This window comes from Lepus europaeus, chromosome 18 (genome assembly GCF_033115175.1).
Source record: "Lepus europaeus isolate LE1 chromosome 18, mLepTim1.pri, whole genome shotgun sequence".
Lineage (NCBI taxonomy): Eukaryota > Metazoa > Chordata > Mammalia > Lagomorpha > Leporidae > Lepus > Lepus europaeus.
In genome coordinates, this window is record NC_084844.1 from 4845480 (window position 1) to 4861457 (window position 15978).

Consider the following 15978-nt stretch of genomic DNA (forward strand, 5'->3'; position numbering starts at 1 on the left):
AGAGGCAGAGAGAAAGGTCTTCCTTTTGCCGTTGGTTCACCCTCCAATGGCCGCCGCGGTAGCGCGCTGCGGCCGGCGCACCGCGCTGTTCCGATGGCAGGAGCCAGGTGCTTATCCTGGTCTCCCATGGGGTGCAGAGCCCAAACACTTGGGCCATCCTCCACTGCACTCCCTGGCCACAGCAGAGAGCTGGCCTGGAAGAGGGGCAACCGGGACAGGATCGGTGCCCCGACCGGGACTAGAACCCGGTGTGCCGGCGCCGCAAGGCGGAGGATTAGCCTGTTGAGCCACGGTGCCGGCCTGCTCCACTTCTGATCCAGCTCTCTGCTAACGCACACGGAGAAGCAGTGGAGGATGGCCCAAGTGCTTGGGCCCCTGCACCCACATGGGAGACCTGGAAGAAGCTCCTGTTTCCCGGCTTCAGATCAGCTTAGCTCTGGTCATTGTAGCTATTTGGAGAGTGAACCAGTGGATGGAAGACCTTTATCTCTCCCTCTGTCTGTAACTCTGCCTATCAAATAAACACAGCTTTACCCAAACAAGTTTACTTATGTGAGAGAGCACCATCACCACAGCTAGAACTGGGCAGGGCCAAGCCAGGAGCCTGGAATTCACTCCAGGTCTCCCACGTGGGCGGCAGGGACCCAGCTGTCGGAGCCATCTCTGTGCCTCCCGGGGCGCTCGTTAGCAGGAAACGGCAGTCCGGAACCGGACCCGAGGCTGGGACCCAGGTGCTGCCAGTGGGCACCTTCCCTGCGAGGCTCAGTGCCTGCTCTGGCTCTGCACCTGTCTCCGGACACTGGGCACCCTGGACGGTGCGTGCTGAGGGGGCTCGCGTGACTGCTGGGGTACTGCTTGACGTGGTTCTGGGGAGGGGACACAGGGCGCAGCCGTGAGGGCTCCCCCTCGGGACCTGGGGCCTGGATGTGGGTGACTGGGCAGTGTCCATGGCACAGCCAGGCAGTGACGTTCCACGGGCACTGTTCTCCGTGCCTGTCACGGGCAACGAGGTGTGACAGAGGCCGTATTCTCCCGACCATTTTCTCCCGGGCCACAGCGCTGAGTGCTGCGTATCTGCTGGTCTCTCGTCCTCAAAATATTTTTAGAAAAATGGAGGGGGGCAGTGCTGTGGCACAGTGGGTTAAGCCACTGCCTGTGACACTGGCATCCCCTATGAGCGCCAGTTCGAGTCCTGGCTGCTCCACTTCCGATCCAGCTCCCCACTAATGGACCTGGGAAAGCAGCAGAGGATGGCAAAGTGCGTGGGCTCCTGCCACCCACCTGGGAGACCTGGATGGAGTCCATGGGGAATGAACCAGGGGATGGCAGATCTTTGCCTCACCTTCTCGCTAACTCTGCCTTTCAAATAAATAATCTTATTTTTAATCATTAAAAAAAAATCTCAAGATCAAAACCCAAACACTTAACTCCTTCTAGAGAAATATCCATGCAAAGTAACAAGGATTTAGAAAAAGATGGCGCGGTCGGCGCCGGGGAAGCTGCTGTGGTGCCGCATCCCATACGGAGCCAGTTCGAGTCCCAGCCACTCCATTTCCCAACCACCTCCCCGCTGATGTCCCAGGAAAAGCAGCAGAGGATGGCCCAGGTACTTGGGCCCCTGCACCCGTGTGGGAGACCCGCAGGACGTCACTGGCTTCCGCCAGGCTGCTGTGGGCGTTTGGGGAACCAGTGGATGGACAGTTCCTATCTCAAATAAATAGAGTTTAAAGTGCCAAGCGAGTCCCACTGAGTGGAGGTCAGGATGGGGAGAGATCACCACCCAGGTGGCCAGCAAGCCTGGAGCCTCTCACCGCGTGTCTTCACGTGCAGAGGGGCAGGGCAACACCCCGAGCCTGGGCACCGCCGCCCCCCAACACCCACGGAGCAAGTGCACACCGCGGGGCAGGCGCACACCACGAGCAGGCGCACACCGCGGGGCAGGCGCACACCACGAGCAGGTACACACCACGGGGCAGGCCCACACCGCGGGGCAGGCGCACACCACGAGCAGGCGCACACCGCGGGGCAGGCGCACACCACGGGGCAGGTGCACACCACGGAGCAGGCCCACACCACGAGCAGGCGCACACCGCGGGGCAGGCGCACACCACGAGCAGGCGCACACCACGGAGCAGGCGCACACCACGGGGCAGGTGCACACCACGGAGCAGGCCCACACCGCGGGGCAGGCGCACACCACGAGCAGGCGCACACCACGAGCAGGCCCACACCACGAGCAGGCGCACACCGCGGGGCAGGCGCACACCACGAGCAGGCGCACACCACGAGCAGGCCCACACCACGAGCAGGCGCACACCGCGGGGCAGGCGCACACCACGAGCAGGCGCACACCACGAGCAGGCCCACACCACGAGCAGGCGCACACCACGAGCAGGCGCACACCACGAGCAGGCGCACACCACGGGGCAGGCGCACACCACGGGGCAGGTGCACACCACGGAGCAGGCCCACACCGCGGGGCAGGCGCACACCACGAGCAGGCGCACACCACGAGCAGGCCCACACCACGAGCAGGCGCACACCGCGGGGCAGGTGCACACCACGAGCAGGCCCACACCACGGGGCAGGCCCACACCACTGAGCAGGCCCACACCACGGGGCAGGCGCCCACCACTGAGCAGGCGCCCACCGCGGGGCAGGCCCACACCACGGGGCAGGCCCACACCGCGGGGCAGGCGCACACCACGAGCAGGCGCACACCGCGGGGCAGGCGCACACCACGAGCAGGCCCACACCACGAGCAGGCGCACACCGCGGGGCAGGCCCACACCGCGGGGCAGGCGCACACCACGAGCAGGCGCACACCGCGGGGCAGGCGCACACCACGAGCAGGCGCACACCACGAGCAGGCGCACACCACGAGCAGGCGCACACCGCGGGGCAGGCGCACACCGCGGGGCAGGCGCACACCGCGGGGCAGGCCCACACCGCGGGGCAGGCGCACACCGTGGGGCAGGCCCACACCGCGGGGCAGGCGCACACCGCGGGGCAGGCGCACACCGCGGGGCAGGCGCACACCACGAGCAGGCCCACACCACGAGCAGGCGCACACCGCGGGGCAGGCGCACACCACGAGCAGGCGCACACCACGAGCAGGCCCACACCACGAGCAGGCGCACACCGCGGGGCAGGCGCACACCACGAGCAGGCGCACACCACGAGCAGGCCCACACCACGAGCAGGCGCACACCACGAGCAGGCGCACACCACGAGCAGGCGCACACCACGGGGCAGGCGCACACCACGGGGCAGGTGCACACCACGGAGCAGGCCCACACCGCGGGGCAGGCGCACACCACGAGCAGGCGCACACCACGAGCAGGCCCACACCACGAGCAGGCGCACACCGCGGGGCAGGTGCACACCACGAGCAGGCCCACACCACGGGGCAGGCCCACACCACTGAGCAGGCCCACACCACGGGGCAGGCGCCCACCACTGAGCAGGCGCCCACCGCGGGGCAGGCCCACACCACGGGGCAGGCCCACACCGCGGGGCAGGCGCACACCACGAGCAGGCGCACACCGCGGGGCAGGCGCACACCACGAGCAGGCCCACACCACGAGCAGGCGCACACCGCGGGGCAGGCCCACACCGCGGGGCAGGCGCACACCACGAGCAGGCGCACACCGCGGGGCAGGCGCACACCACGAGCAGGCGCACACCACGAGCAGGCGCACACCACGAGCAGGCGCACACCGCGGGGCAGGCGCACACCGCGGGGCAGGCGCACACCGCGGGGCAGGCCCACACCGCGGGGCAGGCGCACACCGTGGGGCAGGCCCACACCGCGGGGCAGGCGCACACCGCGGGGCAGGCGCACACCGCGGGGCAGGCCCACACCGCGGGGCAGGCGCACACCGCGGGGCAGGCGCACAACACGGGGCAGACGCACACCACGAGCAGGTGCACACCGCGGGGCAGGCGCACACCACTGAGCAGGCGCCCACCGCGGGGCAGGCCCACACCGCGGGGCAGGCGCACACCGCGGGGCAGGCGCACACCACGGAGCAGGCCCACACCACGAGCAGGCGCACACCACGAGCAGGTGCACACCGCGGGGCAGGCGCACACCACGAGCAGGCACACACCGCGGGGCAGGCGCACACCATGAGCAGGCGCACACCGCGGGGCAGGCGCACACCGCGGGGCAGGCGCACACCGCGGGGCAGGCGCACACCACGAGCAGGCCCACACCACGAGCAGGCGCACACCGCGGGGCAGGCCCACACCGCGGGGCAGGCGCACACCACGAGCAGGCCCACACCGCGGGGCAGGCGCACACCACGAGCAGGCGCACACCGCGGGGCAGGCGCACACCACGAGCAGGCGCACACCGCGGGGCAGGCGCACACCACGAGCAGGCGCACACCGCGGGGCAGGCGCACACCATGAGCAGGCGCACACCGCGGGGCAGGCGCACACCACGGAGCAGGCGCACACCGCGGGGCAGGCGCACACCGCGGGGCAGGCGCACACCACGAGCAGGCGCACACCACGAGCAGGCCCACACCGCGGGGCAGGCCCACACCACGAGCAGGCGCACACCGCGGGGCAGGCGCACACCACGGAGCAGGCGCACACCGCGGGGCAGGCCCACACCACGAGCAGGCGCACACCGCGGGGCAGGCGCACACCGCGGGGCAGGCGCACACCATGAGCAGGCGCACACCACGGAGCAGGCGCACACCGCGGGGCAGGCGCACACCACGAGCAGGCGCACACCACGGGGCAGGTGCACACCACGAGCAGGCGCACACCGCGGAGCAGGCGCACACCACGGGGCAGGCGCACACCGCGGGGCAGGTGCACACCACGAGCAGGCGCACACCGCGGAGCAGGCGCACACCACGGGGCAGGCGCACACCGCGGGGCAGGCGCACACCACGGAGCAGGCGCACACCACGGGGCAGACGCACACCGCGGGGCAGGCGCACACCACGGGGCAGGCGCACAACACGGGGCAGACGCACACCACGGAGCAGGCGCACACCACGAGCAGGTGCACACCATGAGCAGGCGCACACCGCGGGGCAGGCGCGCAGAAGTGATGCCGACAGGGCTGGCCGGCCTCCTCCCTCTGGGGCGGCTACCGGCGCTCTCCCCAAATGAGGAAACGGCCGGCCCAAGGGGAGGTCACAGTCTGGACCTTAAACCCCCGCGCTGCGGTTCCACAACCCAGCTCGCACCGCGCACTCCCACCCAGGTCCGCACCGCGTGGGGAGCTCGGCGTTCGCTCTACTCTCGGCCTCGGCCGCCCCCTGGTGGCCGCCCGCGGAAGGGGCTCGGGACTTCCGGAAGGCGTCGTCCGCCGCCAGACTGTCGGGGCGCGGACTCCGGGGCCGGACCTCGGGAGAGGAGCGCTGCTTCCGGGGCGGGGTCTCGGGACAGGCTAGCTGCTTCCGGGGGCGGGGTCTCGGGAGAGGAGCGCTGCTTCCGGGGGCGGGGTCTCGGGACAGGAGAGCTGCTTCTGGGGCGGGGCTACGGGAGAGGATAGCGGCTTCCGGGGCGGGGCTTCGGGAGAGGACGGTGGCTGCCGGGCTAAAGATGGCGGCGCCCTGGTGGCGAGCCGTGCTGTGTGGAAGTCGGGGCTGGCGGGGCTTCAGCACCTCGGGTGAGGGGGCCCGGGGGGCGCGCGCTTTCGGAGGTTCCCCGGAGCTCGACCGGCCTGCCCCCCGCTCCCGCTGGCCTGACGCCCCGCTCTCCGCCCGCAGCCGCCCGCAGCCGCCGGACCGCCCCGCTCGGGCCGATGCCCAACGAGGACATCGACGTGAGCGATCTGGAGCGGCTGGAGAAGTACCGCGGCTTCGACCGCTATCGGCGCCGGGCCGAGCAGGAGGCGCGGGCCCCGCACTGGTGGCGGACCTACCGGGAGCACTTCGGGGCCGAGACAGGTGCGGGGCCGGGCCGGGGCCGCGGGCGCGGGGCGGCATTCGGGGTCCGCGGTCGGCAGCCTTGGTTCACTGGGAAACTCCCCCCACGCCCCTGTTACTGGGGCCCCACCCCCAGCCCTGTTCCCGCGCGGGGCGCCCCCACGTCCTGTCCGCGCCTCCCCAGCTCGCCAGGGACCCTGCCCGCCCTGCCCACCACGGGACCCCTCAGCGCCAGAGCCGGGCACGTAGGCTCTGAGCTGCTGTCTCTTAAGCTTCGGTTTCTCAACTGCAGAATAAAACCATTGTGTTTTGTCACAAAGCTGCTGTGAAAATTAAAGGATTAAATTTAAAAAAATTTTTTTAAAGATTTGTTATTTGAAAGGCAGAGTTAGAGAGAGAGACGTCTTCCATGCGCTGGTTCACTCCCCAAATGGCCAGACTGGGCTACACTTGGACGCCAGGGTCCCGGAACTCCATCCAGGTCTCACCAAGCAAGTAGTTTGGGCCATCCTCCACTGCTGTCCCAGGGGGCTGGATTGGAAGCGGAGCAGCTGGGACTTGAACTGCCGCCCGTATGGGATGGCAGCATTGCAGCCAGAGGCTAACCTGCTGTACCACAATGCTACCCCCCAACCCCACTGAAATGCTTGGACTGGGGGCCGGTGTTGGGGTGCAGCAGGTTCAGCCACAACAGCCTGTGATGCCGGCATCCCATATGGGCACCGGTTCGATTCCCAGTTGCTCTGTTTCTGATCCAGTGCCCTGCTGGTGCACCCGGGAAGGCGGCAGATGACCTGAGTCCTTGGGCCCCTGGCGCGCACGTGGGAGACCCAGCTGGTCCCTGGCACCAGCTTTGCGGACATTTGGGGAGTGAAGCACCTGTTGCTCTGCCTTTCAGATGAAAAGTAGATACGCATTGAGTAAATAAAGCTGGTAGGATGTGTCTGTCCATTAAAATGGGAGAAGTGCTTTTTCACTGTTGTTCAGCTTTATTTATTTGAGAGGGAGAGAGAGAGATCATCCATTGGCTGGCCCCCATCCAAATGGCTGCAACAGCCAGGGCTGGGTCAAACCAAAGCCAGAAGCAGGAACTCCATCCTGGTCTCCCACGCGGGTGCAGGGGCCCAAGCACATGGTCTCTGCTGCTTTCCTAAGCGTATCAGCAGGAAGCTGGATCAGAAGTAGAGCAGCCGGGACTCGAACCTGGTACTCAGCAGACGCTGCTGTGGCAAGCGGCAGCTTAACCTGCTGTGCCACCACGCTGTCCCCTCAAGTTCTAACTACCTGCTCCTGGCACTCAGGGCACAGGTGCTGGCACCCTGATTTCCCCTGACCTAGATAACAGTGACCTGGCTTGGGGTTCAGAAAGTGCAGCCTCAAGTTACATGGGACTGGGGGCGTGCGCTGTGGTGTAGGGGATAAAGCCTCCACCTGCAGTGCCGGCATCCCACATGGGTGCCGGTTTGTGTCCCAGCTGCTCCTCTTCTGATCCAGCTCTCTGCTAACGTGCCTATGAAAGCAGTAGAAGATGGCCCGAGTGCTTGGGCCCCTGCACCCACCTGAGAGACTTGGAAGAAGCTTCTGGCTCCTGACTTGGGATCTGCCCAGCTCCAGCCCTTGCAGCCATTGGGGAGTGAACCAGCAGATAGAGGATCTCTCTCTCTCTGTAACTCTGCCTCTCAAATAAATAAGCCTTTAAAAAAAATTGTATGGGATTTGTGTAGCAGCTGGTCCCTGTTGAAGCTGGGAGGTGGACATCATGGTGAGGACTGGGTAGGGACAGGGGCTCGGCCAAGACCTGGCCTTCTTCCAACGCTTCTCCCCTCCCCAGATCCCAGAGGTGAGATCGACATTGGGCTGCCCCCACCCCAGGTCAGCCGGGCCCAGCAGCTGCTGGAACGGAAACAGGCCCTCCGGGAACTGCGGGCCAGCGCGCGGGAGGAGCAGGCCGCCCGCCTCCGCACAGGTGAAGCCTTCGCGGGAGGGAGCCCGGGTGTGTCCCTGCCCCCACCCTGCACCCCAACCAGCACCGTTCCTTCCCAGCCAGCATCCCCCTGGAGGCTGTGCGGGCCGAGTGGGAGCGGACCTGCGGCCCCTACCACAAGCAGCGTCTGGCCAAGTACTACGGCCTCTACCGAGACCTGTTCCACGGGGCCACCTTCGTGCCCCGTGTCCCCCTGCACGTGGCCTACGCCGTGGGTGACGAGGACCTGGTGCCCGTGTACCACGGCAATGAGGTGACCCCGACCGAGGTAAGGGCTCGCCGTGCGCTCCTGCCTGTTCTGGGTGGTCAGACGCAGCCGCCAGGCAGCTCAGGCAGGCCGGGGTGGAGCTTTGTCGTTCTCTGTTGCTTTGATTTCTTGGGAGACAGCACCATGACAGTACAGAGACCGGCCCACTGCCTCTGGGTGCCCTCCTGGCCGCTGGCCTGTTTGGGGGTCAGATCTGGGGACAGGCTGCTCTGTAGGGCTCCATAAAAAACTCTGGGCTGCTGTGGACGGGGCTGTGGAGGGCACTCGGCGCCGCCCGGCCATCCAATGGGAGTGACCGGCCTGTTCCCCCCGCCAGGCTGCCCGCGCCCCGGAGGTGACGTACGAGGCAGAGGAGGGCTCCAGGTGGACCCTGCTGCTCACCAACTTGGGTAGGTGTCTTGGGCCCACTCGGCCTCCTGCCTCTGCTCCCATGGGCCAGGGCCCTGGGGAGCTAGGGGGGTGGGAGTCCCTGGCTCCGGAGCCGGAGCTGCAGCTCCCCCCGTGGTGAGTGGGATGTGTTTGTGTTGCAGATGGGCACCTGCTGGAGCCGGACGCCGAGTACCTCCACTGGTTGGTGTGAGTACCGGGGTGGAGGGGGGAGCCTGGGAGGAGCAGCCAGCCTCCACGTGCTGCATCGTCTCTCGCTCACTAGGTCGCCCCATACCTTCCCCACCATCGGGCGCAGGGACAGGCAGAGGGGGAGAGGGCCCGAGAGGCCTCTGGCAGCTGCGATGTCTCCAGATGCTCGCAGGGCCTCGCTCCCTGCGTGCCTGGGCCCAGCCGCCTGTTCTCAGTGGCCGTGGCTCTGAGCGCCAGGCCAGGAAGCAGGGCCAGGCAGGGGACCCCAGCTCTGGGAATTCCAGGTGATCGGGGCCAGTGGCTGTGAGGCCGGCGTCGCATTTTTACTGAACGGTTAGCGGCCTATGAGAGGAGTAGCGCGGGGGCAGGTGCAGGGCTGCCCTGTGCCTTGCTGGACGGACTTCCCGGAGACCTCGGGCCTTAGCAGACTGAAGCAGCTCTGCTGCTGCCCAGGCTCTGGCAGGGGCCCCTGCTCCCCGGCTGCTCGGCCCCATGTCATCCCGACGGTCTCTGGATACGCCTGCTGACGTCACGGCCCCGGCTTCGCCCGCCGAGCCACTGCTCCAGCCCTCCCCTCCCCTCCCGTCCCATCCAGTGTGTCTGGGTGTGTCCAGAGACGCACATGGACCTCCGGGGTCTGTGCTCCCCGGCCCCCGCCCCGGGGGGGGGTTTAACAGATGCTGTCCCCCCGACAGAACCAACATCCCAGGCAGCCGGGTGGCAGAGGGACAGGAGACCTGTCCCTACCTGCCCCCGTTCCCCGCCCGCGGCTCCGGCTTCCACCGCTGTGTCTTCCTGCTCTTCAAGCAGGACGAGCCCATCGACTTCTCGGAAGACAGCCGGCCCTCCCCCTGGTAATCCGCACCCTGACACGCGGTCCCCGGCGTGGGCGCTTGCGCTGCCTCTGTCGACCCAGGCCTTGCGGGCCAGGCCGGCCCCGGGGCTCCCCCTCACTCATGCCGCCCACCCTCACAGCTACCGGCTGGCCCAGCGCACCTTCCGCACCTTTGATTTCTACAAGAAGCACCAGGCAGCCATGACCCCAGCCGGCCTGGCCTTCTTCCAGTGCCGCTGGGATGACTCCGTCACCCACATCTTCCACCAGCTCCTGGGTAAGGGGGGCACTCGGGCTGGGGCGCCCCACGCTGCCCCTGCCCGTCCCCGGGGCAGCCCTGTCGGGACTGACGGGAGCCCCCCCGCCCCGTGCCCTCACTCCTGTTGCAGACATGCGGGAGCCCGTGTTCGAGTTCGTGCGGCCACCCCCTTACCACCCCAAGCAGAAGCGCTTCCCCCACAGGCAGCCCCTGCGCTATCTGGACCGGTACCGCGACAGCCACGAGCCCTCCTATGGCATCTACTGAGGAGCCAGAGGGCCCGAGAGAAGGGGCGCTCCGGGCGGCGCTGGAGTGCCAATAAAGATGTTTCCGCGTGCCTGGTCTGCGCTCCGAGTTCCCCTGTGGGCTGCCTCCCCGCCAGGAGGTGCCCCTAGCCTCCACCTGGGGGGTGTCGGGGTCCTGCCACCAGTGGCTGGAAGAGTCCAGAGAGAAAGCAGGCAGCGGGCCTGGTCCCACGGCTCCTGAAAGCGACCTGGAGCTCGGGTGGCCCCCACGAGCCCCCTGCCAGACAGGCAGTGCTGTGCCCCCCCCCACCCCCACCTCCCTGGAGGTCAGGGGATGAGCTGTGGACCCCTCCCAGGAGGAAAGGCGTTAGCCTGCACCGGGAGACACCTGGGCCACCACCTCCACTCTGCGCAGCTGCGAGGGACATGCTCCCAAAATGGGGGCTCCCGGGGCACCTGGCCCCGGGGAGGGGGAGGCTCGCGGGTGCCCATTGAGGGGCCTTCGGGAGAGCCTCTGCTAGGAGTCTCCTGGTGACCAGGAGTTTCCATCTCGCTGTTAAAAGAACTAACATTACGTGTAGCCCAGCGAAGGGAACACCCCAGCCGCAAGTGCGGGGCGGGCGCACCTCGGCCTTTCCGGGAATCACCCGACCCGGAAGGCCGTGCTGCCTCCGGAAGTTCCCTGGCCTTCGAGGCTGGGCTGCGGGTCCCCGGGGTGGCACGGGAGAGCGCCCTGTCCGCGTGCCCAGCGCAGGCCCCTTAGCCGTCCTAGGCGTGGTCCGGGCGGCTCGCGGTTGCTTTAAGAAGCTCGGGACCTGCCCTGCCTCCGCCATGGCGGCGCAGCTGCTGGAGGAGAAGCTGACCTGCGCCATCTGCCTGGTGCTCTACGGGGACCCGGTGACGCTCCCCTGCGGCCACAACTTCTGCAAGCGCTGCATCCAGGGCTGGTGGCAGCGCCGCGAGAAGGAGTGCCCCGAGTGCCGGGAGCCCTGCCCCGACCGCGCCGAGCTGCGCCGCAACGTGACGCTCAGCGGCGTGCTGGAGGTGCTGCGCGCCGCGCCCGGCCCGGCCCCGGCGCCCGAGGCGGGCGAGCCCGGCGCGCGCTGTCCCCGCCACGGGCGGCCGCTCGAGCTCTTCTGCCGCACCGAGGGCCGCTGCGTGTGCAGCGCGTGCACCGCGCACCAGTGTCGCGACCACGAGCGGGCGCTGCTGGACGCTGAACGCAGAGCGCGCGAGGTGAAGCCGCGCCCAGCGCGGGAGGGGGCGGGGCGGGGCCGTCGGGGGAGGCAGAAGGCTCCCAGGACCTGGCGATCCTACAGCTCGGGGCCCTGCATCTGAGTGAGGCCGGGCCTCCGGGGCGGGGTCCGGGAAGTCTCAATGGATGTCCCTGAACGGATGGGAAAGGCAGGGGCCCGAGGGCAGCAAGCCACGCCCCTCCCAAGCCCTGGAGAGCCATGGGGTACGGCAGGTGTGCCCTGGACATTCTGTGAGCCTGGGCCTCACATCGGCACAAGGAATCCCAGGCGGTCCCTGCCTCTAAGCAGGGGGTCAGAGTGTGCCCCAGTGAACGCGATGGTGTGGCTTTACCAGGGCCCGGGCAGGTGGGCAGGTGGGCAGGGGGCTGCCCTGTGAGGCTGGGGAGGAAGAGCATCGCAGGCAGTGAAGCCGGCCTGGGCCGTGCTCGCGGGCGAGAAAGAGCTGGGCCCTGGCCGGGGCAGGTCCTGGCACAGAGGCCTGATGGAGGCATCCAGGGTCAGCAGGCGGCAGATCGAGGTGGGCGTGGCCGGGGAGCCTGGGTGTCCCTGGGGCTTGGGAGCTGGGCAGCCAGTTGGTGGGATTCAGCTTTGTGGAGCCGGGTCCCCGCCGGGGGAGGGAGGGGGCAGAGGGTGAGATGAGGAGTGGGGGGGTCCGGGTGTGGGGAGGGACTCCAGTGAGCGGCGTCCCGTTCTCGCCGTGTGGAGGTGAGAATGCAGGGGACTGCACACAAGAGGACAGCCGGCGGCCGGCGAGCTGGGGGCTTTGTCTTGAGCAGGCCAGGGCTGCTGTGTCCTGAGAAGTGGGGGTGGAAATCGGGGTCGGTTCGGAACAGGAAGGGGTTGGGGCCCCCAGTGGGACAAGCCAGGGAGGGGGCCGTAGGCACCTGTCCAGAGCTCAGAGCAGAAAGTAGACAGGTGGGGGGTTGCGGCTGGAGCCGCCCTGCCTGTGCCACCAAGCAGGGCTGCCAGGAGACAGGAGAGAAATGAGAGTGCCTGGCGTGGCGGCCAGGGGCCCGCGGTCACAGGGAGGACGTGGCCAGCCGTGCCCTGCACTCAGTAAGAAGAAGACAGAATGGGCCGGCGCCGCGGCTCACTAGGCTAATCCTCCGCCTTGCGACGCCGGCACACCGGGTTCTAGTCCCAGTTGGGGCACCGATCCTGTCCCGGTTGCCCCTCTTCCTGCTGTGGCCAGGGAGTGCAGTGGAGGATGGCCCAAGTGCTTGGGCCCTGCACCCCATGGGAGACCAGGAGAAGCACCTGGCTCCTGCCATCGGAATAGCGCGGTGCGCCGGCCGCAGCACGCTACCGCGGCGGCCATTGGAGGGTGAACCAACGGCAAAAGGAAGACCTTTCTCTCTGTCTCTCTCTCACTGTCCACTCTACCTGTCAAAAATAAAAAAAAAAAAAAGAAGAAGAAGAAGACAGAATGACCACCAGGGTCGGCAGCAGATGGGAGGGGTGTCCTTGATGAGCACCACATGAGCCGCGGGCCCGGGGCTGGACCCCCGTGAACCCGGGACAGACGCTGAACAGGACAGGAAGGGGGTGGGAGGTGGAGGCTGGAGAAGGGATACCTGGAGTAGAGCGGGTGAGGGGCCGCCTGCCGGGGGGAGAGGCTCCTGAGTGTCACCCGGATCTCCGGGGGGTGCTGAGGTCCTGGAGAGGGAGGGGGGAGGCGTTCCCACCCTTGGCAGGTGCAGCAGCCTGAGCACCGGGCAGTAGAGACCAGTAGGCAGTGGCAGGTGGTCCAGCCGATGGCTCCTGCTGCAGATCACCCAGCTTTGCTGGAGGTGGGAGGGGGCCGGGGGCAAGGAGAGCACCCACAGGGTGTGAGCCACGGAATCCCGCCCCCACCCTGCGCTCCCAGCAGGCCTGCCCTTGAGAGGAGCTGAGCCGCCGTGGGGCCGACAGTCCCCAGGGAGTTGCTGGGATGAGCAGTGAGGTAGGGAGGGTCCTGGCCAGCTGCAGGGCCTGGAGCTGGCCCCTGGCGACAGTGTGATCTGTCCTGCTCCCGGGACCACGTTTCATTCTCAAGGGGATAAGGGGACACAGCCGTGCCCCTTGCACGTGTGACAGACTCCAGCTTTGGGGTGCAGGCCACCGGAGCTGGCTTCATGGCTCCCGTTTATGGAGAAGAGGGGAGGGGAGGCGAGGCTACTGTGCAGGGGGAGGAGTGCTGCCCCAGGGTCTCAGCCTGGAAGAGGTCCAAGTAGAACCTGAAGTTTCAGCCTAAGGCCTCTGCACTGCCCCTCACTGCCCTGCCCCCAGGGAAGGACTTGGCCAGGTCTGTCCTGGGAACCGACCCAGTTCTCCCTGGCTAATACTCAGGCCAGTGCCCTGCACGCTGTCCCACTGGTCAGCCGGGCCCCGGATGCACGAGGGGTGGCCCTTGTTGCTTGTGTGCAGGAGGCTTCTCAGCCAATCCTGGCCCTCTTGTTGCCCGGTGCCGCAGGCCCAGCTGAGAGCCAGGCTGGAGGTCACCGAGCGGCAGGCCACCGAGGTTGAGACCCAGCTGCAGGAGCTGCAGCGGCGGAGCCGTGAGATCCAGGTACAAGGGCTGGCCCTGGCTCGTCCTGCCACACCCCCCAGCTGTGCCCTGGACACCAAGCAGCAGGGAGGGAGGGGCCGTGAGCCAAGAGCTGGAGGAGGAGGTTCCAGGGACCCTGGTTGCTCCCTCCCCACCCCTCAGCCCGGTGGGCAGCCCTGGCCCTGGCCACGCTGAGGCTTCTCCTGGCCCCGCCCAGAGCTCAGCCTGCACCCTGTCCTCGGTGGCTTCCAGCAAGTTCAGCCGCCTGCTGCAGGCCCTGGAGATGCAGCGAACCCTGGCACTGAGGGGCATCCAGGCGGCCGAGACACAGGCCCTGGCTCAGGCCCGGGAGGAGCAGCAGCGGCTGCAAGGCCACCTGGACGCCCTGGCTCGTGACGGCTGCAGGATCCGGGCCCTCCTGGAACAGGGGGACGACCAGACCTTCCTGCAGGTACCAGGCGTCAGGGCGGGAGGCAGGGGACTGGCTCTCCCGCCCCTGGGGCCCAGGCTCACTGCGGCTGTTCCCGGAGCTCAGGAATCCCAGCAGCTCCCCGAGCCCCCGCAGCCGGCTGGGCCACTGACCCTTCCACAGTGGGACGAAGAGCAGCAGCTGGGGCCCCTGAAGGAGTCGCTGAGCCCGCTGTGTGACCTCCTCCTGCAGGGGGGCAGCCACCCCAGGGCGCCAGCCAAGGCTGCTGACCTAGGCCCTGTGGGTAAGGCTACACCCAGGCCCCTCTCCCTGCCCTCTGGGCCCGCCCCCAGCCTCCCCATCCATCACTCCCCTAATGCCGCTTTGCCCCTAGAAGCTCCGGGTCCCCTGGCACCAGTCGGGAGCACGCTGTGTCCACTGAGGAGGAGGCTCTGGCAGAGTAAGGAGGCCCAGAGCCTGCGTGTGCACGAGTGTATGCGTGTGTACATGTGTGCACGTGTGGAGCTGTGTGCACGAGTGGATGTGTGTGCCTGTGCACCTGTGCCTGCATGCTGGTGTGCCCATGAGTGTGGGACGCACCTGCTGAGGCTCTCCTGTCCAGAACCTCTGACGCGCAGCCCTTCCTAGGCCTGGCCCGGGTGTGTACTGCGCATGTGTGTCTACCCCAGAGCAAGTGAAGCCGGCAGAGTATTAAAAGGACCTGGGGCCCTTCACGGCGCTGCCACTTCGTACAAAGTTAGCTTCCTTCTCCAAGGCTCTGTTTTCTCACCCGTGAAGTAGGGCCCATAGATTCCCCCCTCCGAGGCTACAACGAGGGTTGCACGCGGCACGCGCCACACCTGGTGAGCGTGTGGCCGTCCATAATGGAGCGGCTGTGCTCTCTGCACCGTGGGCGAGAGGACAGCTTCCCTGACCTGTGTCCATCTGCCCCAACAGATTATCGCAATCTGACCTTTGACGCAGGCAGCGCCAACCGCCACTTCTACCTGTCCCGCCAGGACCAGCAGGTGCAGCACCGCCGCCAGCCCCAAGGCCCGGCAGGGCCAGGCAGCTTTGAGCTCTGGCAGGTGCAGTGTGCCCAGAGCTTCCAGAGCGGGCACCACTACTGGGAAGTGCGCACCTCTGAGCACTCGGTCACGCTGGGCGTCGCCTACCCGGAGCTGGCGCGGCGCAGACTGGGGCCCCAAACAGACAACATTGGCCGAGGGCCGTCCTCCTGGGGGCTCTGTGTGCAGGAGGACAGCGTCCAGGCCTGGCACAACGGGGAGGCCTTGCGCCATCCTGGGGTGTCCGGGCGGCTCCTGGGCGTGGATTTGGACCTGGCTTCCGGCAGCCTCACCTTCTACAGCCTGGAGCCCGAGACCCGGCCCCTGCACACCTTCCATGCCCTCTTCACCCGGCCCCTCTGTCCTGTCTTCTGGCTCCTTGAGGGCAGGACCCTTACCCTGTGCCATCGGCCTGGGGCCACATTCCCTCGGGAGCCCCAGGAGGAGGCCTCAGTGCCCAGCTGACACTGGGTCCCCTCCCCAGTCTGCCACCCAAGGCGATGTGGCCCAAAGGCCACGTAGGCCTCAGGCCATCCCAGAGAAAAGCAACTTCTTAGCTCCTCCCTCCCGGCCTCTGATTTTCCAGAACACTTTGGTATACTTGAATCCTGTGGATTTATCTCGTGCATCCTTGTAATTGTATTCTTTTTTTTTT

At 67.5% G+C, this 15978-nt stretch overlaps 2 protein-coding genes across 3 annotated transcripts; both read left to right on the forward strand.

Moving 5' to 3' along the window:
• Nucleotides 1-5535: 5535 nt before the first annotated feature.
• MRPL38 (mitochondrial ribosomal protein L38) lies at nt 5536-10152 on the forward strand. The gene is made up of 9 exons (XM_062215939.1): nt 5536-5635; nt 5736-5915; nt 7726-7860; nt 7938-8146; nt 8463-8535; nt 8677-8722; nt 9421-9579; nt 9701-9837; nt 9950-10152. The coding sequence occupies exons 1-9, from the start codon at nt 5569-5571 to the stop codon at nt 10084-10086; spliced, it is 1143 nt and encodes a 380-aa protein (XP_062071923.1). The 5' UTR covers nt 5536-5568; the 3' UTR covers nt 10087-10152.
• A 628-nt stretch (nt 10153-10780) lies between these two features.
• On the forward strand, nt 10781-15978 carry TRIM65 (tripartite motif containing 65). Of its 2 annotated transcripts, XM_062174934.1 has the most exons (6): nt 10781-11300; nt 13773-13868; nt 14065-14298; nt 14383-14560; nt 14651-14716; nt 15214-15978. In XM_062174934.1, the coding sequence occupies exons 1-6, from the start codon at nt 10896-10898 to the stop codon at nt 15786-15788; spliced, it is 1554 nt and encodes a 517-aa protein (XP_062030918.1). In that variant the 5' UTR covers nt 10781-10895; the 3' UTR covers nt 15789-15978. The 2 variants fall into 2 exon arrangements, with proteins under 2 accessions (XP_062030918.1, XP_062030919.1); XM_062174935.1 differs by lacking the exon at nt 14651-14716.

Coding starts and splice junctions, on each gene's coding strand:
- MRPL38 (XM_062215939.1), top strand. CDS start 5,569: ATGGCGGCGCCCTGGTGGCGAGCCGTGCTGTGTGGAAGTCGGGGCTGG. Junction 8,536..8,676: donor CCTGCTGCTCACCAACTTGG/GTAGGTGTCTTG, acceptor TTTGTGTTGCAG/ATGGGCACCTGCTGGAGCCG. Junction 9,580..9,700: donor GACAGCCGGCCCTCCCCCTG/GTAATCCGCACC, acceptor CCACCCTCACAG/CTACCGGCTGGCCCAGCGCA.
- TRIM65 (XM_062174934.1), top strand. CDS start 10,896: ATGGCGGCGCAGCTGCTGGAGGAGAAGCTGACCTGCGCCATCTGCCTG. Junction 14,299..14,382: donor ACGACCAGACCTTCCTGCAG/GTACCAGGCGTC, acceptor CCCGGAGCTCAG/GAATCCCAGCAGCTCCCCGA. Junction 14,717..15,213: donor GAGGAGGAGGCTCTGGCAGA/GTAAGGAGGCCC, acceptor CTGCCCCAACAG/ATTATCGCAATCTGACCTTT.